Source organism: Gorilla gorilla, chromosome 13 (assembly GCF_029281585.2).
Source record: "Gorilla gorilla gorilla isolate KB3781 chromosome 13, NHGRI_mGorGor1-v2.1_pri, whole genome shotgun sequence".
NCBI lineage: Eukaryota > Metazoa > Chordata > Mammalia > Primates > Hominidae > Gorilla > Gorilla gorilla.
The window spans coordinates 63879313-63906006 of record NC_073237.2 but is presented as its reverse complement, the minus strand read 5'-3'; the positions used below and the strand labels follow the sequence as shown (position 1 = coordinate 63906006).

The 26694-nt window shown below is 46.2% G+C and overlaps 1 protein-coding gene across 26 annotated transcripts in view; it reads left to right on the top strand.

The window, feature by feature from the left end:
• The window catches only part of KANK1 (KN motif and ankyrin repeat domains 1), a 242537-nt gene extending 234598 nt beyond the window's left edge, over nt 1–7939 (top strand). For 25 of the 26 annotated variants that reach the window (XM_055350730.2, XM_031014270.3, XM_055350714.2 and 22 more), the window contains 5 exons: nt 115–334; nt 2639–2781; nt 4057–4257; nt 6306–6404; nt 6988–7939. In XM_055350730.2, the coding sequence (XP_055206705.1) occupies nt 115–334; nt 2639–2781; nt 4057–4257; nt 6306–6404; nt 6988–7050 (726 nt within the window). In that variant the 3' untranslated portion in view covers nt 7051–7939. Of the gene's footprint in view, nt 1–114; nt 335–2638; nt 2782–4056; nt 4258–6305 lie in introns of all 26 variants that reach the window. The other variant, XM_063696442.1, reaches the window with a different exon arrangement.
• Nucleotides 7940–26694: the final 18755 nt, after the last annotated feature.

Here is a 26694-nt window from a genome sequence, read left to right as displayed (position 1 = left end):
ATTCTAACTGCATATATATACTTTGACTATAAAAGGACAGGTTACTTGTGCTTTCAACTAGGTCTCAAAAAGTCTATAAATAGAAGAACTAACGACCACTTGGTGTTTTGGCAGAGGTTCTGTCTGAACACCCTTCAGCACGAGTGGTTCCGCGTGTCCAGTCAGAAGTCAGCCATTCCAGCCATGGTGGGGGACTATATAGCTGCTTTTGAGGCCATCTCCCCAGATGTCCTCCGCTATGTCATCAACTTGGCAGACGGCAACGGCAACACAGCCCTCCATTACAGCGTGTCCCACTCCAACTTCGAGATTGTGAAGCTGCTGTTAGATGCCGGTATGTTGGCTGCCCTTCCACCCCCTCTTCTCTAACAGCACTTGGGTTGTGACTCATCTCAGAGAACCTGGTTGAGCCACTCCTGAATTCTCTGACCATGCTAAAATCCTTTTTATTGCTTTTCCACATGACATGGCAAGAATTTTCTTGAGTCATTCATAAGAGGCTTGAAGTTTAAACAAAACTGGGTGACACAGATTCTAGATCTGTTTTTGAAAGGAGGTTTTGAGGATCCTCTTGCTGCACTTCAGCTGCATTCAAGTGAGAGGTGTATCCCTGGTAAGAAGCATGACTCACGTTCCCTCCTGAGCTGAATCATGCGGGCTTGGCCGGTTTGCACTCAGGAGGCAGAGTGCTGCTTACAGGCCCAGGGTCACAGCCTTGGTGCGTGTGGACCACTTGATTTGACCTTACTCCATGACTGGTGTCCTTGCAGAAGTGTGTGGTTAGTCAAGATGGGGACTAAGCAAAGCCACCTTAACAGATGGTCAAGTGATCACCATTCTCACCAAAATATACTGTTATTGGGGAAACAGCATACAGCAAAAGGCATGTTATGCTTGTCTCTCAACCATAATAGAATAGTAGAAACTTGTTATCCCAGAATAGAGCCAGTGGACATCTTAGACATGAAGTGAGGGAGGGGCACATACACAGATGGTACCCTCAAGAAACTGTGAGCTTTCAACTTCTTGTTCAAATGGAGCAGCCTGATGCCACATAGACCCCAAATCTTTTAATTTTTGTAATACATATTTTTATTTCTAGTATGTGACAGAGAAGTCACAGTATCTCAGTCTGATTAATGAGGATGCAGTGTGTGTGAACCTTAGAATATGCAATCAAACTGTCCAATTTTCTGAAATTCTGTCTTCATCCACTGTCCAATCTCTTCTGCTCTGTTTTGGGAACTTGGAATTGATGCAGAGAAGAAAGCCAAGCAGAGTTATCCTTCCTTTCTCTTATAAGTGTGTTTGTTCCCTCTTTTTGGAGCCATGTTAGGGTATAACTGCTTCCATCTTACAGGAAGGAATTTCAAGCCCCTCCTCTTCAGGCTTTCTAGACTATAAACAGAGCTGGTGATACAGTCAGCCGGAGTGATTGTTTAAACAGAAGTAGATAATATCCAGGGAAGCTGAAAACAAGATTTCACTATCACTCCTGACAGGAACAGCTTAGTGTACCCTTAGAAGCTGATAAAACATCTTGGCAAATTAAATAATTTTAATTCCATTGCTGGATGGTTTGGGTTAATCACTTATCTTAATGGTTACTGCTCCCCCTTCTAGGCTGAGATTCTGGCTCCATAAGGTGTAGATCTAGGATGCTTCAGCATCTATGCAGAGCAAAGTCTGAGGTGCTGAGGAGCCCCAAAGCGCACACGAACTCACCTGCTTCTCTGCCACAGGGCCTTTTATTTTCTGCATTAAAAACACCCACTTTTAAAAACATGTCCTTAGTATGGAGTTGTTTGGGATCTTAAGGTAAATGTTTTGGGATCTTAAGGTAAATGTTCATGGTACCTTTTATTTTCCTTTATGATAGAAACATTCTGAACATTTTAACTTCATATTTGGTCCCACATAAAAGCCGCTTTCTAACACTCAACATTCCGGTCATTTCAGAGAAAGTGCCGAAGGAACTTTTAAATGCCCGAAAGATAATTTTATCCCTGAAGACTCCTTAAGAATTACAAGAATAGAAAAGGTCTGGTTCATCGATTCTGTTAAGGGGACTTAACTGCATTTGCTCTCGACCATAAATTCTGGAGCTGGATGTTATATGATTGGAATTCTGCTTTTCAGGACCCCCGACAGGCCAGAGTAGTAAATTCAGAGTCTCAGAATGAGTAGTGTTTGGATAAGTAGGTACCACCCTGTCCAACGTTCCATACGTAAGCGTTTACAAACACTTCGTTCATGAGTAGCTCACTACCTGCTTCACTTTCCTAAACACAGCTGAGTGCCTAGATTCCATATGATCGTTTATTCTCAAGAGCAACCATTAGAACAACCACCCAGACTTCCAAGCCATTGCATTTCAGCCACCAGTTGCAAACAAGATATGCTGTAGAAGCTTACCGTTGTTTCTCTTGCTTCAGGTCTCGTGAAATAGGGGGGAAAAAAAAGTTTTTGGTTTAGTATGAAAACATCTCTCACATTTCCTTCTAAGTCACTCTTGGTCTCCAGCCACCTGGTACCATTTCACTGGGCTCCTGTAAACACCATCCCTTCAGTGGCTTCGTAAGCGGCTGCTGTTAGAAGGGGCTGCTTCCTGAGACTTTTTTTTTTTTTTTTTTGGCAGATGTGTGTAATGTGGATCACCAGAACAAAGCAGGCTACACCCCGATCATGCTGGCGGCCCTCGCCGCTGTGGAAGCAGAGAAGGACATGCGGGTTGTGGAAGAACTCTTTGGCTGTGGGGATGTGAATGCCAAAGCTAGTCAGGTTAGTGCGCCTGGTTCCTGTGCTCAGGAATGCACCCCTAACCAGTAGGCAGCAGACAGGACTGCGGTGGCCACTCTGGCAGAGCAGGCATAGATGCCACGCTCCCACCACAGTGCACTTGTTTGCAGGCCTGCCCTGAGTCCATACACTGCCTGGTAGTCTGGTACTCCTTGCTGACCAAACATACCAGGGAAATTTGGGCTTAAATTTCACACTGGAAACTTCTCCCTCCTTTGCCTTGCCTTTCGTCCATTTGCATAGTTTGCATGGAAATACTGTTAGTTCCCCTACATATAAATGATTGGGCATCCCCATCAGATACTCAGTGACTGTTGCTTCCTGTCTCTGTGTTGCAGTGTCTTCATAGCAAACAGTGTCCCAGGTCCAGATTTGTTCACAGCTTGACTTTTCTTTTTAAGAGACAGTCTTGCTCTGTCGCCCAGGCTGGAGTGCAGTGGTGTGATCTTGGCTCACTGCAACCACCTCCAGCTCCCTGGTTGGAGTGATTCTCCTGCCTTAGCCTCCCGAGTAGCAGGGACTAACAGGCACACACCACCACACCTGGCTTTTTTTTTGAGACTAAGTCTCATTCTGTCACCCAGGCTCGAGTGCAGGGGTGCGATCTTGGCTCACTGGAAGCTCTGCCTCTCGGGTTCACACCATTCTCCTGCCTCAGCCTCCCACGTAGCTGGGACTACAGGCGCCCACCCCCACGTCCAGCTTATTTTTTGTATTTTTAGTAGAGACAAGGTTTCACCGTGTTAGCCAGGATGGTCTTGATCTCCTGACCTCATGATCCACCTGACTCAGCCTCCTGAAGTGCTGGGATTACAGGCATGAGCTACTGCGCCAGCCCCTGGCTTTTTTTTAAGTAGAGATGGGGTTTCAGTGTTGCCCAGGCTGCTCTTGAACTCCTGAGCTCAGACAGTCCGCCTGCCGCAGCCTCCCGAAGTGCTAGGGTTACAGGCGTGACCCACCACTCCAGGCCTACAGCTTGACTTTTAAACACCACCTGAACTTCGAAGCCCCTTACTCTACTGAGACATCCTCCACGCTAAAATGAAGTTGGCTTCTTACTTTATGCCCTTCCTTTGCTCATAGCTCATGGGAAGCTGGTTTCTCCCTGCTTGCCACCACCTGCCCCAAGTAGTTCCATCGCCAGTTCTTTCCCTTCTGTCACCACACTCTTCCCCCTTTCCCTAGCACAGCCCCACTAGAGGCCACCACTGCCAGCTCAGTACGTACTTCTGAAGTCCTTGTCATTTCTTCCCATAGGCGGGACAGACGGCCCTCATGCTGGCGGTCAGTCACGGACGGATAGACATGGTGAAGGGCCTTCTGGCCTGTGGGGCTGATGTCAACATCCAGGATGACGAGGGCTCCACGGCCCTCATGTGTGCCAGCGAGCACGGGCACGTGGAGATTGTCAAGCTGCTGCTGGCCCAGCCCGGCTGCAACGGTCACCTAGAGGACAACGTAAGCTGTCTCCATTGGGCCTCCTAGCCAGGGGTCTGGGGGACTCTGGACGGGAGCTCTGGGAGTGCCTTTTGGCCAGGAGCGACCAAATCCTCCTCTATTCTCCTCTGGGATTTGTGTCGCCATCTAGGTGCCTCCCTTCACAGCCAACTTGGCTACACTTACTGTGTGCAAACTAACACTCTCATAAACTAGTACCCAAAGCAGAATAAATAGGCCCTACCCCAAAAATTCATGAAATGAAAAAGTGATTTAATGGGCATGTCCAAGAGCCCCTCTACTAAAGGGAAATCAATGGATTTGCACTGCAGAATCAAATTCAGTGTAGGTGACTTCTGACAGGTGCACTTGGAAATCTGGATTATCATTAGAGGCTGGGGTTACACGGTGACTAAAACCAGTTCCTACTATAGTGAACCTTTCCCACCCAAAGTGAAGGCACTGTGACCCACCAAAGTGAGTAGCTTGTGACACAGCATATGCCAGAGCCTGTAGAGTAGCTTGACTTCTTGAAGCATTTTCCCATTTCTGCTTAGTCTGTCCCATCAACACCACTCTGCTCTCTTCTCCCAGTTCCCAGGCTGTCCACATTTCCAGATAACTCCTTGACCGGGAAACTCAACCAAAGGGGGTACTTCTGCGTGTCTCTAGGCCAAAGGAGAGGAGTGGTGATAGGTAGAAGGTAGGAACTGGCATGTAGGCAGTGAGATGGTTTAAAGGTCACAGAGGTCGGGTTGGCTTGGTTCCGTTTTTGAAAGTTTATCTCTATGGATCACAGGTTTGGATCAGAGCTTCTTTAGCTCAAAACACCAAAAAGTTAGGAAAATATCCTTTGTAGGTCAGATTCTTCTGGGCCCAAGCCAGTAGGGAGAAAAACCAGCGGAGTTTTTCACTGGTATGAGGGACTGACTAGCTTCACACTCAGCCATCTCCACAGGAGCACACGGAAGCTGCAGCTGTAGCAGATTCCCTTCTTCCCCTCTGTGGGAGGGAGAGCTTCTGACTTCTTTCTTCCGGAAGAGTTTGTTAGCTGTGCTGTGGTTTTTGTTTGATTTTACTTCTATTATCTTTCAAAGCTTGTGAGGGGAAGGATCATAAGATTAAACCAAAGAGAACTGTGTCCTGCTGCTGCTGCTGACCAGAGGGAAATCCTTATTTCAAGACTAGATAGGCTGGGCACAGTGGCTCACTCCTGTAATTCCAGCACTTTGGGAGGCTGAGACAGGAGGATCACTCGAGCCCAGGAGTTCAAGACCAGCCTGAGCAACATAGACTCCCATCTCTACAAAAAAAAATTATCCAGGTGTGGTGGTTGAGGCGGGAGAATCACTTGAGCCCTGGAGGTCAAGGCTACAGTGATCTGTGATTGTGCCACTGCACTGCCGCCTGGGAGACAAACCCTGTCTCAAAAAACACACTAGACAGAAAACAAGTTGTGTTGTTCTTTCCCTTGATACTCCTTTATATCCATTTAAATCCCTGAAATTTAATGGAAATCAAACAGTTAACAAGCAGTTAAGGGAAGCTTTTTTCACCCATATGTAGTGTTTCCCCTCTTATTTCCAGAAGATGGATCTGTGCAACCCACTGGGATTGCGTGCTTACACACAGATGTTACTTGTAACCTTAAACCGAGGTGGTTAGGGTTTTAGGATCACAGTGCCCTCTCTAAAAGGAAAGGTAAAAGATCTTTGGCAAATTGCAGAGTCTCTAAACACACACTACTGCTGCTTGCCTGGTCATTCATAATTAGAAGAAAAAAAAACTTTCTATCCCCATCTTCTGCTTCCCCCTCCTGGTGGGCAGAATGGTTGAGTAAGATAATCCTCTTAACTGGGACCTCTGGAGGGTGGAGGCTTGCCTCATTCATCTTCACATCCTCAGGCCTTCACCCTTAGAGGTCCCAAAAAAGTTTCCCAGAAGACCGAACGAGTAGGGATATTTGGGGAACCTTGCCAATTATTGGAGGGTGTTTTGTTCTATTACCTTTCGGTTGTCTGGAGGTTTGAGAAACCCAACATGGCTTGTTCTTTCCATCTTATCTTAAGGATGGCAGCACTGCGCTCTCAATCGCCCTGGAAGCAGGACACAAGGACATCGCTGTTCTTCTCTATGCCCATGTCAACTTTGCAAAAGCCCAGTCTCCGGTCAGTGTTGTGCATTTGGCATTTGTAAATAGGCTGAAATCCACCAGACTGGTGGACCCCTTTCCTCCAGGAATTGACGGGAGACAGATTTTATGTTGATTCAGAAAATGGAAGTTTTAGTCTGGAGCTTAAGAGTTCATCCTTTCTGTCTCCACCCCTCAGAAGGCAGGAGAACTAATGCTTTAGCAGAGGCTGGGCCTTGTTTGTCCTTGCAAGACATATGCTCACAGCTTCCCACAGAGGTTTTGATTCTGTGCAGAATTATCCAGATAGCACCCCCTGAGCCCATGGGGATATTTCACCATGGTTCTGGCATTGTTTCTGAAGCAGATGGCAGGCAGCCTGTAGTCCACAGTTCACTCTGAGTGGGAAGGTGACTTCCCAGGACAGCCGGACATAGCACTGCTGAGCCCAGCTGGCCTTAGAGCTGTGGACACCTGTTCCCTGTTCTCAGCCAGAGCTCTCCTGGCTCGGGCTCACAGCTGGTTGTTGGCTGTGGTGGGCCAAGATCCTATGTCACAGGGTACACATCTGCCTGAGGTCACTTATTAACCCCCAGTTTTTTTCCTTTCCTGGTCTCTAGGGCACCCCTAGGCTTGGAAGGAAGACGTCTCCTGGCCCCACCCACCGAGGTTCATTTGATTGATTGTATGCAAATAGCCCTTCATTTACATGCCACTATTAAGCTGCTAATTGTTCCTGTTGGGGTGACAGATACTGAATGTATATGTATTGTGCCTGAGCTCACCAGCAAACAGAAGCATCAAGCCCAGGGGTTAAAGGCTGAAGCTTTCACAGTGCAGAGACTGCTAGCCTGGGCACACGCACCTCCTTTCTGGCCATCTTCTGTGTAGGGGACACTTTAACCCAGTCTCTGTTGCTGTTGAGTCTCTGCTCCGTTTTGTACAGTCATAGGGAATTCTGATCTGAAGGGGCACCTTCTGTTCACTCCCACAAAGAAGTGTCTGGTTCTCACTGAGACGTTTTAAGATTTTTCCACAAATATTTATATTTACTAAATGTGGAACCATTAGAAAGTTCTTCCAAAATCTCATTCCAGCATAGTTTACGATTTTTCTTTTGTCTTATTTTAAAATAAGGAAGTCGAGATGACTTTGATCATTGGTAACTTGGGCCTGGGCTAGACAAAACTCTCAAAGTGTAAAACTTACTTACAAAAGAAAGAATATTCTCATTTGGTTTTAGCTAGGTAGATGTAATATATGACTTTTTATAAAAAGGGTATCTATATGAACTTGACACAGTATTTTCAACTTTTATATTCCATACTAAAGACATGAAGAACTACACGTAACATTATCATTTTTATTAATTGCACAACTCTAATGATAAAGGTTGGATTGTGTTAGAGGAATTGGCTCTGTATTTGCCTCTAGAGAAACACAGTGTAGTTCTCTTTGTATTTATGGATTCCTTTATACCGTGTCACATTTACTTTGGTCCTCTATGTATTTAAATGTTTGAAGTGCCTTAGACTCTTGCCATATTTTCAAAATAAAATTTCATTAAGCTCTTTTCCTTGTCCCTGATTCATCTCTGATAGCTGTCCGCCCCGAGCCGATTAACTTATGGCAGTGGCAGCACACGCTGATGGATTGAGCTGAGCAGGGAGGGTGAGTGCGCCAGTCGGCTCCGATAGGGAGACAGCATCTTCCAAGGGCACTTGTCCACTTCCACAGCTTGGCTCCTAACTCAGATTGCAAGTCGGGAGGCTGAAGTTTGAGGCCTCCTTAGACAAAGCGCTCTTCCGATGGGGAGCCCGAGATGGTTCTTCTCAGGTGCAGAAGCACTAGTCCTTGACTCTGAGTACAACTGCTGGGTGACTAGGTGATACGTGTAGTGACAAGAAAGGAGAGATGAAGCCGGACACTTTTTTTTTTTTTGAGAAAGAATGGAGTCTCACTCTGTTGCCCAGGCTGGAGTGCAGTGGCATGATCTTGGCTCACTGCAAGCTCCGCTTCCTGGGTTCACGCCATTCTCCTGCCTCAACCTCCCAAGTAGCTGGGACTACAGGCGCCCGCCACCATGCCCGGCTAATTTTTTGTATTTTTAGTAGAGACGGGGTTTCATCGTGTTGGCCAGGATGGTCTCGATCTCCTGACCTCATGATCAACCCACCTCGGTCTCCTAAAGTGCTGAGATTAAAAGCATGAGCCACTGCGCATCTGGCCTCAAATTCTTTTTAAACAGTAAAGTAAGTTGGGACCATCTCATTAAATGAAGCAGCATGACAGCCAGAATTCAAACCACAATCTGTTTTGAATTTTGTTTTGGCACAATCGCTGGTGGTGAGTTTTGGCCAAGGCCATCTATGAGAGCCAAGTGCATTGGAGAAATATCAGAGACTTCTTTCCCTCCCTCCCTCCCCGCCTTTTAAAAATTAAACATTATTGAGCTCAGGAAAGAGGCCAGAGAATAGACTTTTCCCATAGGTGTTTCATTATGAGGTCTGTTTCAGAGTCAAGATTTGAACCTTTCAGAGGAAAACAACTTGGGGGCCTGTGAGAGCCATGCTGGCAGTGCAGGCAAACCTGGGCAGCAACAGACCAGCTCTCCCAGGACCACAAGGATGACTTTCCTCTGCATGAACTGTGAAAGTGAGGTCACAGCCACCTGGAGGCACATCCCTCTCGGGACATAACCTACTAGCTGATACATGCTGAATTTCAGATCATGTAGCTCTTCAAGCCCAAGTTCCTACAGATCCAAAATGGCACAATAAAAGCGGGAGAGGGAGAGAGGGAGAGAGGGAGGGAGAGAGGGAGAGAGAGAGAGAGAGTGTGAGTGAGTGAGTGTGTGTGTGTGTGTGTGTGTGTGTGTGTAGAGAGAGAGAAAGAGGTAAAGCCATGCGTGGTCTGCCCCTTATGGGCATAACCTACCTTTTGAGCAAATAAGGTAAGTACCTCTGGTGGTTCCTGGGCCTGGGAATTTTCTTTGTTCCATCTGAGAAAGGAAAGGCATGAATGTAAATGAATGAGCAAATGAATCCCCGTGTCTGCATGCTGCCCTTCTGATTTCTCATGCTAGATTTTGAAAAAGAAAATGAGTGCTTGTTTTATCAGATACAAGATATGTATCTGACCTCTAAGTAATGAATGCTAGCTGGTACCTTGTTTGCTCTAATCACACTAGGCATTTAGAATGCCTTTTATCTTGGGATCCTGGTATACTATATAAACAAGCCTGATTATGCCCATTGGTACAGCTGCAGTTTATTGAGGCACAAACTCCATAAAAGGGATTTGTGATAGGCTTGGGCAAGGTTCCCAAGTAAGACCAGCATGGGGTTGGCAACTCCTGATCTTATTTTGCAGCTTAAGAGAAGTCTAGGTGGGTGTGGTGGCTCACACCCATTATCTTAGCACTTTGGGAGGCTGAGTCAGGCAGATCACTTGAGTCCAGGAGTTCGAGACAAGCCTGGGCAATATAGCAAGATCTCATCTCTACAAAAGAATAATTAGCTGGGCGTGGTGGCATGTACTGTAGTGCCAGCTACTTAGGGGTTGAGATGGGAGAATCACCTTGGCCCAGGAAGTTGAGGCTACAGTAAGCCATGATTGTGCCACTGCACTCCAGCCTGGGTAACAGAGTGAGACCCTGTCTCGAAGAAAAAAAAAAAGGAAGGTTTAAGTCTTTCAGTGATGAAAAGACAATTTCCCAGAAACCTTGCCTTGGAAGTTGAACCACGGACAGTTGTGAGCCACCCCAAGACAACAGGAGTTGAACAGTGGGACTTTTGAGAATTTAACCTTAAGAAAGTAAAACTAAGCCAGGTGTGGTGGTTCACACCTGTAATCTCAGCTACTGGGACAAAGGCTGAGGTGGGAGGATTGCTTGAGTCCAGGAGTTTGAGGCCAGCCTGGCCAATGTAGTGAGACCCGCATCTCTTTAAAAAGCAAACAAACAAAGGAAAAAAAAACTGGCAACTTGTCCTGACACTATTACGACTAAACTGACAACTAAATGTCTCACCAAGGGGGAGGAAGGGTGCTTCTGGAGACGTTTACTAGGAACACTTCATCTAGCACTGGTCTCCAAAATAAATGAAGCACTGAGCCCTTTCCTTGTAAGTTAATACTTGGGAGAACAACATTATCCCTGATTTTTGTACTACTGAAGTACTGCCGATATCTGACAATCCTTGCAGATGGAATCACATAAGAAAACTATTTCTCCTTCAAAGGAAATAATGACCAAACATAACCTTTCTTTAAATCCTGCTAGATCTTTTTTGGGGGAACTTGCTACAAGTAGAATTACATTTTTATGATTTTGTATAAGCCTTCCCTTCACGAGATACTTAAGAATTTCCAGAGGGAGCAGGTAGAAAATGCAAATTTCAGTCGGACACGGTGGCTCATGCCCATAATCGCAGCACTTTGGGAGGCTGAGGCAGACAGATCACCTGAGCTCAGGAATTTGAGATCAGCCTGGGCAACACGGTGAAACCCCATCTCTACTAAAACTACAAAAAACTAGCCGGCCGTGGTGGTGCACGCCTGTAATCTCAGCTACTCAGGAGGCAGAGGTTGCAGTGAGTCAAGATCGCGCCATGGCACTCCAGCCTGGCCAACAGAATAAGACTCTGTTCTCAAAAAACAAACAAACAAACAAAAAAGCAAATTTCCAGCCTGGTCTGAGAATCCCCATCCTTAACAAGCATCCCAGGTGTTTCTGAACATAGCCTTTGGTCCACACTAAGAAGCTGTTGCTCCCAAAGTATGAGACATGATACATCTATTCTTCCCCAAACATGTTAGGCAGGGTGGAGGAACTACATCAAAACAAACATTGGCTTTACCTTAGCTCTATAAGGAGCCGGCCTTCCACTGGTGATCAGGATCCCACACAGGTTTTCTGTGGTGCTGCACATCCATGTTCAGTAGCATTTCTGCATCTCCTGGAATATAGTCATTTCTAGAAGTCCAGGAACCATGGCTGCCACAGATCCATTTTTCCGTGCTTGTAAGGACCAGAGAAGGTGGCTCAGTATATAGGTGACAGTGGCTGGGCAGGCAGACAGCTCTTAGAATACTTTCCCAAGCTAATCTTTTCTATTTCCACTTCCTCGTGGAGTTGGACTATTACTGCTCAGAAGGAGGCCATGAACCATTGCTTTGGCTTTGGAATAAAGAGTTTTCCATTTTCTTTTTTTACTAAAAGCACCTTTTTTTTAAAGCCCTAGGCCTTAGCCAGAAACTGTTCTACTTTCTGCATAAGGAAATTACTAATCATACGTTTTTCTCTGCTCTTATTCAGCATGGCTGTAATTTAAAAGCCAGCTGATTATAAAAATATAAATTACATTTTGTTGCAGTTTCTTACCACAAAGGATGTGGCTGAACCGTAGACCACAGTGTTCCTGAGCTGCTCACGCTCGAACCCCTCCCAACTGAAGGCACCAGCTACTCCCTGCAGGGACCAGACAGTCATGGCTTTTCAAGCGTGAAAGATGGCATTATTTGGAACTTGTAATGATATCCTTGAGATACCTATCCTGAATTCTGGCCAGGATCTTGCAGTGAAGTTGGAAAACAACATATCATTTTTGCAGGTGCATGCTTAGACAGAAATGTCTGATTTAGAGGATATTGGGAAGGAGCTGGCATTTTAAGAATCCAGCTGCCCACTGCATCTCCATTAAGACCTTTGTTGATTAAATAGGTAAGAGGATGGAAAACATATCCCTAATTTTCATAAAATGGAAGCTGCATAACAAATATTCCTATTTCTAAAACCAAATGTCAATCTTGTATTTGAGCCAAAATAACTTTTCCACTTGTTCCCCATTCCCCAACCCAGAAGGAACTAGTTACCCAGCCCTAGAAACCGCCTGGAAGGCTAAGGCTGTGCGACTGAGAGTGAGAGAAAATCCCTGAGCTGCAGACAGGCAGGTGCTGCTTTGCTGTCACTGGTGCAGGCAGCTCGATGCCTTGTTGAGGCTGGTTGTAGGAGAGCAAGTGCCAGCTGGGCAGGCCGCTTCTCATGTGTCAGGCAGCAAAGAGATTCTTGCTATGGTCCCATCTGCTCTTTTAGGAAATACTGGATGTGCTTAAACAGGTAATAGGGAAAATATTTATTAGGTAAAATCCCTGAGAGTTCAGAGAGCTCACCCAGCCCCAATCCTGCCTAAAATATGTCACCCCCCCTCCTCCAGAAAAATCCAGTCTTCCAACAGGAAGCTTACTAGGATGAAATCTCATGCTTCGGTTTGTAACACCATCTGCCAGGACTGAGAAGTTCCGGTGCCTAGCTGAGAAATACTAGTTGAATGAATGAGTGTAAAAAAATAACTGAAGTATGGTGTTAGAAGTCAGGAGTGTCGCCATGAGGGAGCTGGAAGGAGCCCAAATGGGGCTGGTGAGCTCCTGGTAATGGTCAATTTCTTGCCTGCGGGGTAGTTGCACTGTTATGCTCACTTTGTGATCATTCATCAGGCTGTAGACACACGTGTGTGCTTTCCTGTATGTATATTAACTTCAATTTTTTTTAAAGTTTAAGAAAATGAAAAAGTTTGATCAAAAAAGACCTTGGGAAGGAAGGTGTAGATTTGAGAGTCAATATAATCAAAGAGATAGTGAAAGAAGGTAAAAACAGGAAACTCTTAGCCCTGCTATTTCTTGAATGTGAACACATAGCTTTGCATGATGGCCATTGTGGCCCACTCATAACCTTGAATAGCAGTCACGAGGGCTGTTCTCAGATACTCCAGTTCTTTTTCTGGGCACAACAGGATAGGATGTACTACCCACACACTTTTGAAGTTAGACTTGGCCATGTGACTTCTCCAATGAAACAGAAAAGGTTATGTGTCAATTCCAGGTGGAAGCTTTAAAAGCCAGTGCAGTTTACCGTATCTTGTACTCCCCTTGTCATAGTGATGATCACGGAAGCAAGTGTTGACACAGACATCCCATTAGCGTCGTCCCTGAGTGACTACGTGGAATAGAGTTTCCTTGCCAAGCTGTGTTGCAGGTGTATTAGGAACAAGAAATAATCCTTTATTATGCTAAGCCAGAGAAGCTAGAGAGTGACTTGCTGGCACAGCGTAACGTAGATTTTCTTTATCCATACAAAAAGTGGTTCCTCGAAGTGAAGTGCTGCTGTGTAACCAAATGGCTTAGTAGTTGATTGGTGGACAGCAACAAAACTGTCACCGGGGACTTAATCATAGAACAATGACAACTATTTGGATGACTATTTTCTTAATAATCCCCAGGGATGGTACATACCAGTACCATCCTAGTTGCAGAGAGAGAATGTAACCTATTATCCACAGTGGATGCCTTAGGGCGCTAGGGACTAAATATTTTTGTGAAAGGAAAGCCATTTCCTGCGTACAGTCTGCCTAGATTGTCTCTTAGAAACGTGTAGCTCTCAAACTTTGGTGTGCATCGGAATCCCCAGGAGGGTTTGTGAAAACACACTGCTGGGACTCAACCCCGACTTTCCAATTCGGTAGGTCTGGAAAGAGGCTCAAGAATTGGCATTTCTAACAAGTTCCCAGGTGGTGCTGAGGCTTCTGGTCCAGAAACCCCACTTTGAGAAATGCTGCTCTAGAGGAAGGGCTCTGATAAATAGGATTCCTGTCCATCAGGGAGCTCTAAAGTGTCTGTTCTTTCATCTTTGTAGGCTTTCGTCTTTTGCAGTTTCCAGTGACTAAACCTTATGAGTTAACTTGTTCCCTGTGGAACTTTTGCTTCCCAGTATAAAAAACAAATTCTGCAAAGATACCATTGCCCAATAGGAAGTCTTTCTACAGCTTGTACAATATATCAAGTGTTTATAAATCCTGTATTCATCCAGAATTTGGCCATAGAACTTGACTCACAGCAGTCTTATAAGAAAAAAAAAATGACTCATACATTTCCCTTAGAAAGAAATGTTTCTTTATGCTAATCCCATGAGTTTGTGTGTCAGCTCACTCCGTTATGAATGCACATTTTAAAAAATCATGGTTGGCCGGGCGCGGTGGCTCATGCCTGTGATCCCAGTACTTTGGGAGGCTGAGGTGGGTGGATCGCCTGAGGTCAGGAGTTCGAGACTAGCCTGGCCAACATAGTGAAATCCTGTCTCTAATAAAAATACAAAAATTAGCTGGGCATGGTGGTGGGCGCCTGTAATCCCAGCTACTCAGGAGGCTGAGGCAGGAGAATCGCTTGAACCCGGGAGGCGGTGGTTACAATGAGCCGAGATAGTGCCGTTGCACTCCAGCCTGGGCAACAAGAGCAAAACTTTGTCTCAAAAAATAATAAAAAAAATCATGGTCTCCTCTGGAAACCCAGGTGGCATGGAGGGGAGTGTGCTGCACTGCTGCCCTCTCAGCTGCTGCCTCTGCATTCCATCCTGGGTTCTGATTCTGCCATCGGGCAGAAGTGCACAGTGTTTTTCCTTTCCAGAGCAGAAAAACGGTCATCCTAGGTGTTCACACTGAGATGCAAGAGACTGAGTAATCTGTGTTGGAAAGCCACAGGGGCCCAAAGAACCCAGGAACCAATTGAAGATCCTCTTGCCTAAGGACACATATGGTATATCCACAGCGCTAAGTTCAGAGACCAAGTTGAGATGAGTTAGAAGAGGGAGAAGACATCAGTGTTTCACTGGGAAAGGAGGCAACTTGTTTATATCTTCTCTCATCTGTAAATTAACCTCCAAGAGACAAGACACTCAGAAAGTACACTTGCTGGGATTGATTGATGGAAGGCCTTGAATGACCAAAGGAAAGTTAATGAAGTTCCCCATATGCTTCATTCAGTCATCATCAGAGATATATGACCACTACATAACCAAAGAGCCAGAAGCTTGGTGTCTGTCTTATAAATCTTGCTATATAGATATTCGTCTGTAGAACATTTTTTTTTTTTTTTTGAGGCGGAGTCCCACTCTGTTGCCCAAGCTGGAGTGCAGTGACGAGATCTTGGCTCACTGCAACCTCCACCTCCTGGGTTCAAGCAATTCTCGTGCCTCGGCCTCCCAAGCAGCTCGGATTACAGGCACACACCACCACGCCTGGCTAATTTTTATATTTTTAGGAGAGCCGGGGTTTCATTATGTTGGCCAGGCTGGTCTCAAACTCCTGATGTCAGGTGATCTGCCCACCTGAGCGTCCCAAAGTGCTAAGATTACAGGCATGAGTCACTGTGCCTGGCACATATTTAAAAAGGTAGAGCACAGTCATTTTACTTACCTTTGTGTGTCGGAGTTTAGGGACTCCAGCTGAGGACAAACATCCTACATTTGCCAGTGCACAACAGTCTTGGGTTCAGAAATTTGTTTTGCCAAATTCTTGTCACTGCTTCTAATCCTTTTTAAAATTGGGGGCCCAAACACTGTCATCACCCACCAGTAAGTCTTCTGAAGATCACCTCTCAGCCGGGTGCAGTGGCTCTCACTTATAACCCCAGCACTTTGGGAGGCCGAGGCGGGTGGATCACCTGAGGTCAGGAGTTGGAGACCAGCCTGGCCAACGTGGTGAAACCCTGTCTCTACCAAAAATACAAAAATTAGCCAGTTATGGTGGCTTGCACCTGTAATCCCAGCTACTCAGCTACTTGGGAGGCTGAGGCAGAAGAATCCCTTGAACCCAGGAGGCAGAGGTTGCGGTGAGCTGAGATCACACCACTGCACTTCCAGCCTGGGCAACAAGAGTGAGACTCTGTCTCAAAAACAATCAATTAATTAAAGATTACCTTTCAGTGATCTGTACCTACATTTACCTCTGCATGGAAAGGAGTATCACCCAGGTGCCAACATGATGAACATTAACTGCTATTAGCACTCCACCCATCCGGGTAGACAGGCTGTTAGCCAGAGTCTACAGAAACGTAGGCAGTCACTCTTCCCTTTGCTTCCCCCTCCTGTTCATTTGATGCCTAATAAAGAATGACTTTTCACTTGTGCTCATTGTCCAGTTTTTACCAAGATATGAAATACATATATAGCGCTAAAGACCAGTGAAAGATATTCAGTTTGGGGCAATGCAAGGAAAGAAGCAATCTACAGGGAACTATTTTATTTGAAGGTGAAAGTTGCTTCGGATAACTCTTCAAGAAGTGCATCATTCTAAGTGGGACATTTCGGTTATTTATGGTCACGATATTGTTAGGTAACAGTCCTCAAAGCCTCAGTAGCCTATCATAGTAACCATGCATTGCTCACACCTCTGGGTGCCCAGTGAAGTGGCTCTGCTGACCTTGGCCAGTCTCACAGCTGTCAGCTGACCTAGGCTGGGTAGCTGAAGTGCGTTCTCATGGCCATAACAGAAATGCAAGAATACAGGTGGACAGGGATCCTGGAGGCTCAGGCTCAGAACTCGTACTCCATTAATTTCATGGCACTCCACTGGCCCAAGCAAATCATAAGACCAGTCCAGATTCAAAGAGATTGGGAAACAAATCCTTCAGTGAAAGGAACTGCAAAGCCACATGCCGGAATGTTTGGCTATAGAAAGAAAGAAAGGATTTGGAGCCATAAAATGCAATAAACCCATCAGAGTGGGATCCTCTCCCAATAATAGCTCCGGCCAGGATTTTGGAATTGCTCAGGAGACATACTTCTAATAACCTACTTAAATACCTGTGGGGAAGGGTGGAGCTAGGAACTCTGGTCCACCCTTGAGATTGATGTCTGCAGAGCCTTTTCTGTGGTGGAGCCCTTTTGTAAGTTCTCAGCCACACCATTATCACTACCTTGAGTGCTGCCATCAAGAAGCTGCTAACCAGAGCCATCATCTGCTAAGTGTCCAGTGACTGTGAATGTAAGCGGAAGGTAGAAAATGGTAGCTTGTTGGAAAATATGGGGGTGGTAACCCAAAAACAGCTGTAAGAGAAGAGAGCTATCATAAAAGTCTTGGGAGCTAGTTTTTTGGGGGTTGTTTTTTAAAGCAGAGTCTCACTCTGTCACCAGGCTGGAGTGCAGTGATACGATCTCAGCTCACTCCAACCTCTGCCTCCTGGGTTCAAGCGATTCTCCTGCCTCACCCTCCTGAGTAGCTGGGATTACAGACATGTGCCACCATACCTGGCTAATTTTTGTATTTTTAGTAGAGACGGGGTTTCAACATGTTGGCCAGGCTGGTCTCAAACTCCTGGCCTCAAGTGATCCACCCGCCTCGGCTTCCCAAAGCGCTGAGATTACAGGCGTGACCACCACACACAGCCTTGGGAGCAAGTTTCAAGTGGTATTTTTGACGAGTACCGGGGTGAAGCACCAGTGAGGGAAGAATTCCATCTCCAACCTGTTCCCACTGAGGAGACTGTACCATAAAGCACTAGGGAAATCTGACCTCCACAGCCTTTGGCTTCCAACTGAGGATCAAAGCAAGGACAGGCATGAGTCATAGTAGAGTCCCCTTAAACCCTTAGCTGGTGAGCGTTATTTCACCACAAGCCATGGCTATTTCCTGTGGCCAACAGGAAAAGGCTGCATAGTCATTTCTGAATTCCTGTGGAAGAACTACTCTGAGGCAGTCTTATCAAGCAAGTCTAGCTCTGTCTCTGGGCAGTATCCTGAAGGCATCTCTTCCTTAACTTTGACAGCTGATCCCAGACTAACTTGTCACATAGGAGTTGGACATTGGTTGTGCCATACTAACCCCAGGAGGAGGAAGTGGAGGAGCTGACTGAGAGGAGAGGTTACCACTTGCTAATGAAGTTAAGGGAATCCTCATTGCACAAGGACGTTTCAGCTCTTCTGCCTGCTCTGAAGGTGGAACATGCTGTGGTCATCACTTTGGTCAAACATGAACAACAGCCTTATAGGAGAGCAGGTGGAGCTAATGGGGGAACAAAGATAAAAATCACGTTCAACACTTTCGGAAGCACTGAACGTGATGGGGTTAATCAGCCAGTGGTATGATCCTCCTTCTGCTCATGGAGGAAGGCTGAAATGCCTGACGACCCCTGGCTTCTCCCTGCAAAAACTGAAGAGATCCTGGAGCTAAGATAGGGGACTTTTTTTTTTTTTTTTTGGAGAAGGAGTCCCACTCTGTCGCCCAGACTGGAGTGCAGTGGCGAGATCTCCGCTCCCTGCAACCTCCGACTCCCAGGTTTAAGCGATTCTCTTGCCTCAGCCTTCCAAGTAGCTGGGATTACAGGCACCCACCACCACTCCCGGCTAATTTTTTTTGTATTTTTAGTAAAGACGGATTTTTGCCATGTTGGCCAGGCTGGTTTCAAACTCCTGACCTCAGGTGATCCACCCGCCTCAGCCTCCCAAAGTGCTGGGATTACAGGCATGAGCCACCGCACCCGGCCAAGATAGGTGACTTCTCATACCTGCTTCAGAGAGAGCCCAGGGCAGGCAAGGCAGTCCCCATTGCAGCTGACTTCCAACCCCATGCATGGCTGCTTCTCTGTGCTGCTTCCCTGCTGAGCTTCAACTCCCTTCTAGGGATGCCATTTTCCTAACAACCAAAACGGCAGGCAGAACCAGCCTCATTTGCTGAGGTTGAGAGGAGGGTGCCTGACACACAGTAGGGTTCAGCACCTGTCCAGTGAGGTGAATTTTGCAGGTTGTTCGTGGCAAATCTTTTTTTTTTTTTTTTTTGAGAGGGAGTCTCACTCCATCACCAGGCTGGAGTGCAGTGGTGCCATCTTGGCTCACTGCAACCTACGCCTCCCAAGTTCAAGCAATTCTCCTGCCTCAGCCTCCCAAGTAGGTGGGATTACAGGTGCACACCACCACACCTGGCTAATTTTTTGTATTTTTAGTAGAGACAGGGTCTCACTATGTTGGCCAGACTGGTCTTGAACTCCCGACCTCGTGATCTGCCTGCCTCGGCCTCCCAAAGTGCTAGGATTACAGGCGTGAGCCACCACACCCGTTCATGGCAAGTCTTAATGCTGTCAGTAACACATCTGAAGGGGGTCGTTATGCCAACAGGAAAGAGACATGTTCTGTGCTTCTCCAGGAGGAAGAGGGTCCAAGTGCTGAGCCAAAAATCCAACAACTAGCACACATTTAAATGGGCTCCCCCAGGCGGGAATGAGGCAGGGAAGGTTTCTTCAAATAAACAGACACTTGTTCAACTAAACTCCAAATGAGCACCACCCGCCCCCCTGTGAAAGGCCTTGGTAAGGAGTGCGAGAGCTTAGCTGAGAAGGGTCCCAGCCAGCACAGAGACTACTACTACCTGCAACCCCACCAGTTCCCTTCACTCCTCAGCCTGACCTATCAGCTCTCCCTAGTGGCCAGTGGGAGACACATCCAAGCATGAGCCAGTCTCCCAACAACGTTTAATTTTATTTATTTATTTATTTTGAGACAGAGTCTCCCTCTGTCACCCAGGGTGGAGTGCAGTGGAATGATTTCAGCTCATTGCAACCTCTACCTCCCACGTTCAAGCGATTCTCCTGCCTCTGCCTCCCAAGTAGCTGGGATTACAGGCAGGCACCACCACATTGGCTAATTTTGTATTTTTAGTAGAGACCAGGTTTCACACCATGTTGGCCAGGCTGGTCTCGAACTCCTGACCTCAGGTGATCCACCTGCCTTAGCATTCCAAAGTGCTGAGATTACAGGCATGAGCCACCGTGCCTGGCCAACAATGTTTTTAAAACAGGACATAATGGGTTACAAAATTAATGTAACTACAAGCATTTTTAAAAGTTGAATAAATCTGAAATCTTGATTGTATCAGATATATTGATGGTAACATCATTTCATGAAACTTTACGTGTGTGTGTGTGTGTATATATATCATCTCAGTCACAAAATAAGATGTGTTTGGGGTTTTTTGATTTCTCTTTAAGACAGGGACTCACTATTCACGCAGGCTGGAGTGCAGTTGTGCAATCACGGCTCACTGCAGCCTCAACCTCCTGGGCTCAAGCAATCCTCCCACTTAAGCCTCCCAAGTGGCTGGGACCACAGGTGCACTCTACCACACTAGGCTAATGTTGAGGCAGGATCTCACTATGTTGCCCAGGCTAGTCACTTTTTTGTCTGGTAGCCTCATGGTCTAGAAAAGTTTCAACGTTTATAGCAAGTAACTTTTTCTTTCAACATCAGCCTACTTCACTCTTCTTTTTAATTATGTTCGACTTTTTTATTGTAGTAAAACATACATAATATGAAGTTTGCCATCTTTACTATTTTAAGTGTATAATTCAGTGACATGAATTGTATTTACAATATTTTGTAACTAGCACCACTATCCAGATCCAAAACTTTTTCATCACCCATAAAAGAAACTCCATAACCATTAAGCAATACTGTCCATATCCCCTCCCTCAACCCCGGTAGCTTCAGTTCCACTTCCTGTCTCTATGCCTTTGCCTATTCTAGATAGCTCACATAGTGGAATCATGCAACAGTTGTCCTTTTGTGTCTGATTTATTTCTCTTAGCATAATGTCCTCAAGGTTCATCCATGTTGTAGCATATGTCAGAACTTAATTCCTTTTCATAGCTGAATAATAGTGCACCGTATGTATATTCTGCCTTTTGTTTATGCATTCATTTGTTATCACCACCTCATCTTATTTTATTTCAGACAAGGTCTTACTCTGTCACCCAGGCTGGAGTGCAGTGGCGCAATCATGGCTCACTGCAGCCTGGACTTCTCGGGCTCAGGTGATCCTCCCACCTAAAGCCTCCCAGGTAGCTGGGATTGCAGGTGCGCACTGCCACGCCTGGCGAATTTTTTGTAGAGATGGGGTTTCACCATGTTGCCCAGGTTGGTCTCAAATGATCCTCCTGTCTCGGCCTCCCTAAGTGCTAGGATTACAGGCATGAGCCACCACACCCAGCTACCACCTCATTTTAAAATAAAGTAAGTGAAGCTCAGACTGGCTCAGGGTGAGCCCACTACTTAGCGGGAAGGCTGATCAGAAAGAGCAGGCCTCCTGCCTTCTAAGCCAAGACTTTTGCCACTACTCCAAGCTACTGACAAGCCTGCTTTGCCTTGACACCCTTTATTTCATATTCTGTTCCAATTCCAAGTCGTGAAAAATAACAAACCCTTAGATAGCACTTAACCACACAGCAGGCGCTGTTCTGAGTGGTTTGCTCACGTTCCCGTATTTTCTCCTTTCCAGAAACCTATAAAGTAGTTGAACACCATTACTATCCCCTTTTTATAGATGAAGCAACAGAAACATCGAGAGGTTAAGTAACTTGTCCGAGATCACACAGCTATTAGTGAGAAAGCCAGGCAGACCTGCACCAAGTCCCTGCACTGAATCACTTTGCCACACTGCCCCTCTTGCAGAGAGAAAAGCATTCTTCACCAAAGCAACACCGTATTTCTAGTGATAAGAGAGTCAAATTCCAGACAAGAAATCAAATACGGTGTCCTGTAACAGATTAACTTAGGAAGACAAATGTATTCCAAAGACAAGACTGCAAGTTATACCTGCCTTTACACAAACATCGACGGTCCCAAATTCTGCATGGGGCTTGTGAGACAGTCTCTTCCTCTGACTATGATAATCTAGGAACAACAGGACAAATGACAATTCTTCAGGCCCAGAACTGGTTCCCTGACACATTCTAGACCCTGCTTAAGGACACAGAAGTCTGATTCTGGAGATGCCCTTGCTCTTGAAGTCCCAACTGTGCAGTGTTCTGTGTGCCTGAGTCCCACACCCCAGCCTACCATGGCCACCATGGCGGGTTTGGCCAGTACTCTACAAAGCCCAGAAGCATCAGGCACCTGAGAATCATGCCCCTGTTACATTTAAGTCATGTGACTCATTGACTAGGAAGGCAGAAACTTCTAGAAAGAAAGCCAAAGAGAATCCACAGCTGCTTTCTCCAAGCCAGATTTACTTGAAAATGCAAGTGATGAGGCTGTCACTCCTACCCTGAGGATGAGGGGAGGAGGAGGGAGGCTTTGCTGTCTCCCAGAAAATCAACAAGAACACAATTTCCAGGCGCTGTGGAGAAAATATATTATTCGAAAATCTGAGCTCCAAGAGACTCCTTGTCCTTGCAGTGGGGCCATCTGTGTTCTCTAGGTTGTGGTTTTCCCCAGCAAGTCTAAACACTTCCATTGATCGGTCAACAAGAACAGAACTTATTTACCTGCCACAGTACCTTGGGCTATAGCTCTGATAACGGCCCCTTCAAGGTGCCCTTCCCAAGCGACCAGCCTGCTTGCTTCTGCTATTTCCTTTTTATTCAGGAATGCCTCATGCTACTAAAATAGCAGACAAGGTTTAAATACACTGCTACTTTGTGTGTCTAGCCATTTTAAAAAATTATTTTCAACCTTACCACCAGTATTAACATCTCCTACATCAGAAGAAAGGTGCCACAGGAATCAGGGTGCTACACAGCATAGGGTTTGGGGGACACACTCCTGTGATACTCCATTGTATTAGGGCTCTCCAGAGGAGCAGAACCAATAGGATATATATAGATGTATAGAAAGTGATCTATTACAAGGGACTGGCATATGCAATTACTGAGGCCAGGAAGTCCTGTGGTCTGCTGTCTGTGAGGTGGAGGCCCAGGAAAGCCAGGGGTGTGGCTCCAGCCCAGACCCAAAGGCCTGAAAACCAGGGAAGCCAGTGTCTGAGGGCAGGAGAAGATGGAGGTCCCAGCTCAAGCAGAACGGGAACTCTATCTTCCTACACGTTTTTGTCCTATTCAAGCCCTCTGTAGACTGAATGGTACCCACCCGCAGCTGTGAGGAAAGCTTTCTTTACTCGGTCACCAATTCAAATGCTCATCCATTGCGGAGACACCCACGCAGAGGTTTGCCAGCTTTCTGGGCATCCCTTGACAGTCAAATTGACACATAAAAGAACCATTATACCTTCTTGTCCAGAAGTCTTTGCAGATAACCGTCCATGAATTCTAATGAAGCCTGGGAACCTATCCAGAGCTGAGGCAAGAAAGAATCCATGCAAGTAGGAAACTAGCAAAACCTGCAGGCTCCAGCATCCTGCCAGTCATCTGCAGACCCCAGAGGAGTCCACAAGCAAGTGCTCAACAACACCGTCCTAGTTACATTCAGGTCATGTGGCTTCTTGACCAGGAAGAGAGAAACCTCTCAAACAAAAGCTAAAGAGAATCCACAGCTGCCTTCTCCAAACCTGTTACAGCTGGAAAAGCAAGCGATGAGGAAATCACATGAGCTCATGCTTGTGAAGCAGTCTGTACAAACAGGCACTGTGGAAGCATTCACTATTTTGTTAACGATAAGGTCATTTTTTTCCTCGAGGTCAGGTTGTTCATTCCAGTTTCACTCACTGGCATCTCTCCCCAGAGCACACAGGCACTCACACAAAAATAACTGTCTTCCAAGTTATCCCACAAGTATGGACAATAGCTGGTATGACCATTGGATTGTCCACTGCCTTGCTGAGTTCCAGCAGGCTGCTGTGATGGGGAACAACAACAAAAAAAGCAACCCGCGGGCAGCGAGGAGGTTTTTCTAGGGAATCTGCGTAGACTGTCTTTGTCAAATGTGGGAAGAAAATGGGTCCTCCCAGAAATTATGATCTGCTGCGAGGTTGTGCCAGGGCATCCACGCCTGCGTTTCTCTCAGTGTTGGCCTCGCTGATCCCACCATCCCTCCAGGTGCGCTGTAGAACTTCCAAGACTCATTCCCATGAATATGTTAGCTAGGTGGTCGTCAAGTCTGCAGGTTCTTCCTCCCCACAGCTCTTGGGTCCACCCTCTTCCACTGCTGCTAACATAGTTCAGAGCACCATCATTTCTTCTGGACTGCTGCAAGGTCATCTGAACTGGTCTCCCCACTGTCAGCCCTGTCGCTTTCAGTACAGTCATGTTATTCCCTGTTGAAAGCCACTCAATGGCTTCAGCTTGGTCTGGCATGATGAAGCTTCCTCCGTGATCTGGGTTCAGCTCCATCACACTCCTCCCACACCTCCAACTGAGCTAACCCAAAATGCCACAGGAGTTCCCGACCTTAAGCCCTTGTGTCACTCACTTTATTATTCATAGTTTGTCCCCAGTGTTGCAACCAAGAGCGCTCCTTGGGCTCTCTCATTTTTGAACATCAAATGCAGGTCTCCTTTGCCATGCAATGTGACTGCCTGATTCACAGGAGCATGGCCCTGCAAGTGTATGCCAGTTGGCCCTACCCACATCAGCAGATACATTGGCAGACAATCAGGATGGATCAGGACAATCTCTCTGAATATATCCATCCATTTGGAAGGAAGGCAATCAAGATGGAGATTAAAACCAGCTTAACATGGAACTAGAGAGGCAAAACAGCCTCCCTTGTGAGGTTCCAAGTTGTAGAGTAGGAAGGTGGCATGTCCTTGCCTCAGTGCCCCTTCGTTCCCATTCGGTGGCTGACAGCTTCTGTTTCTCATTTCTTATTAGACTAAAGCTTGACTCTTGCTCTGCTGTTTCTTTTCATTGATGAAGCTTAAATAACCAGTAATCACAGCATGCAAAATAGTGTGCACCAGACTTCATATGGTTAAAGTGAGAGTCTTCATTTTTGAAAACATGCTCCAGGCAACTTTGGAAAAAGCAGAATTACTTCCTCTTGTAGGCCACTGGACAGACCCTACTTCGTCCTAAAGTAAGGTGAAGGCCAAAAGACGGGCTTCCAGGGCCAGCTACACTAGACCTACCTTTTGCCTTAACTTTATTCACTTGTGGGCAACATCAAAAGATGAGCCTATTTTGGGGCCGGGCGCGGTGGCTCACGCCTGTAATCCCAGCACTTTGGAAGGCCGAGGCGGGTGGATCACGAGATCAGGAGATCGAGACCATCCTGGCTAACACGGTTAAACCCCATCTCTACTAAAAATACAAAAAATTAGCTGGGCGTGGTGGCTCAAGCTTGTAGTCCCAGCTACTCGGGAGGCTGAGGAAGGAGAATGGCGTGAACCCAGGAGGCGGAGCTTGCAGTGAGCCGAGATTGCGCCACCGCACTCCAGCTTGGGCGACAGAGTGAGACTCCGTCTCAAAAATAAATAAATAAAAAATAAAAAATAACAATTCAAAGAGAACTACTTCTTTCAAAAACTAGGTGGAGGTCGGGCACAGTGGCTCACGCCCGTAATCATAGCACTTTGGGAGGCCAAGGCAGGCGGATCACTCGAGATCAGGAGTTCGAGACCAGCCTGGCCAACATGGCGAAACTCCCTCTCTACTGAAAATACAAAAAAATGAGCTGGGCATGGTGGTGGGCGCCTGTAATCCCAGCTGTTCCGGAATCTGAGGCAGGAGAATCGCTTGAGTTGAGGAGGCAGAGGTTGCAGTAAGTGGAGAGGGCACCACCGCACTCCAGCCTGGGCGACAGAGTAAAATAAAAATAATTTTAAAAACTAAGTGGAAATTAAATGAAATTTAATATTAAATGTTTCCAAATAAAACATTATAATTTATTAAAATCCTTTTTAAAAAACTTTAAAAACCTTTTTGAAAAAACTTTCTAAAAAGCAATTTAAAAGGAATCTTTGCCTTTTACAGTATTGAGTCCACTGCTCTTTTCCTTTCCTCTTTCGTTCTTTAATTCCATCATGTCTCGCAATAAAGGAAGAAACACGTACAGTTTGGGCATATATCTAGTTGCACATATCCTGGCCCTACTGTAAAAGACCACAGGGTTTACAGGAGCGCGTAGCCTTTTCTTAATTTAAAAGAATACAGGACGCAGGAGAGAACCACACCCGCAGATCCAGGCGTAGGGAGTTGTCTGCCCTGTGGCACTCTGCCACCTAGTGTCTGAATCTGCATATTGCACTCTCCTCGATATCCCTTGGTCTGCTGCTAAAGATGAAGTTCCTTCCACCATACGGCCGCCGCCATCACCATCACCTCACGACCAATCCCAATGCTCTGCAATGGAGAACAAGCGCCACCATGTTGCAGGGTTCCAGAAAGCAGCAGCTCTGGAACCAGACAGATCTAACTTAGACTCCTAGCTTCCCGTTTACCAGCCGAGACTTCGAGCAAGGGACTTTACCCTTTTAAGCCCTAGTTTCTACATCTATAGAATATGGATGGTAAAAATGCCTGTCACTAGACTTGTAACCACTGAACTTCTAGAAAGCCAAATGGGTATGATGTTATAAACATTAAATGAAATATCACAGATAGAGTGCCTGCAAAGCATAGATCAGGCTGGGTGCAGTGGCTCAGGCCTTTAATCCCAGCACTTTGGGAGGCTGACGCAAGCAGATCACTTGAGGTCAGGAGTCCAAGACCAGCCTGGGCAACAGGGTGAAACCCCACGAGGACTAAATTATGTTTTTTTTAATCTTGCCCAAACTCCTATCTAAGGGGTCTGGGGCATCACGCCCTACAAATCACAAATTCTCATCAGGTGGGTTTTA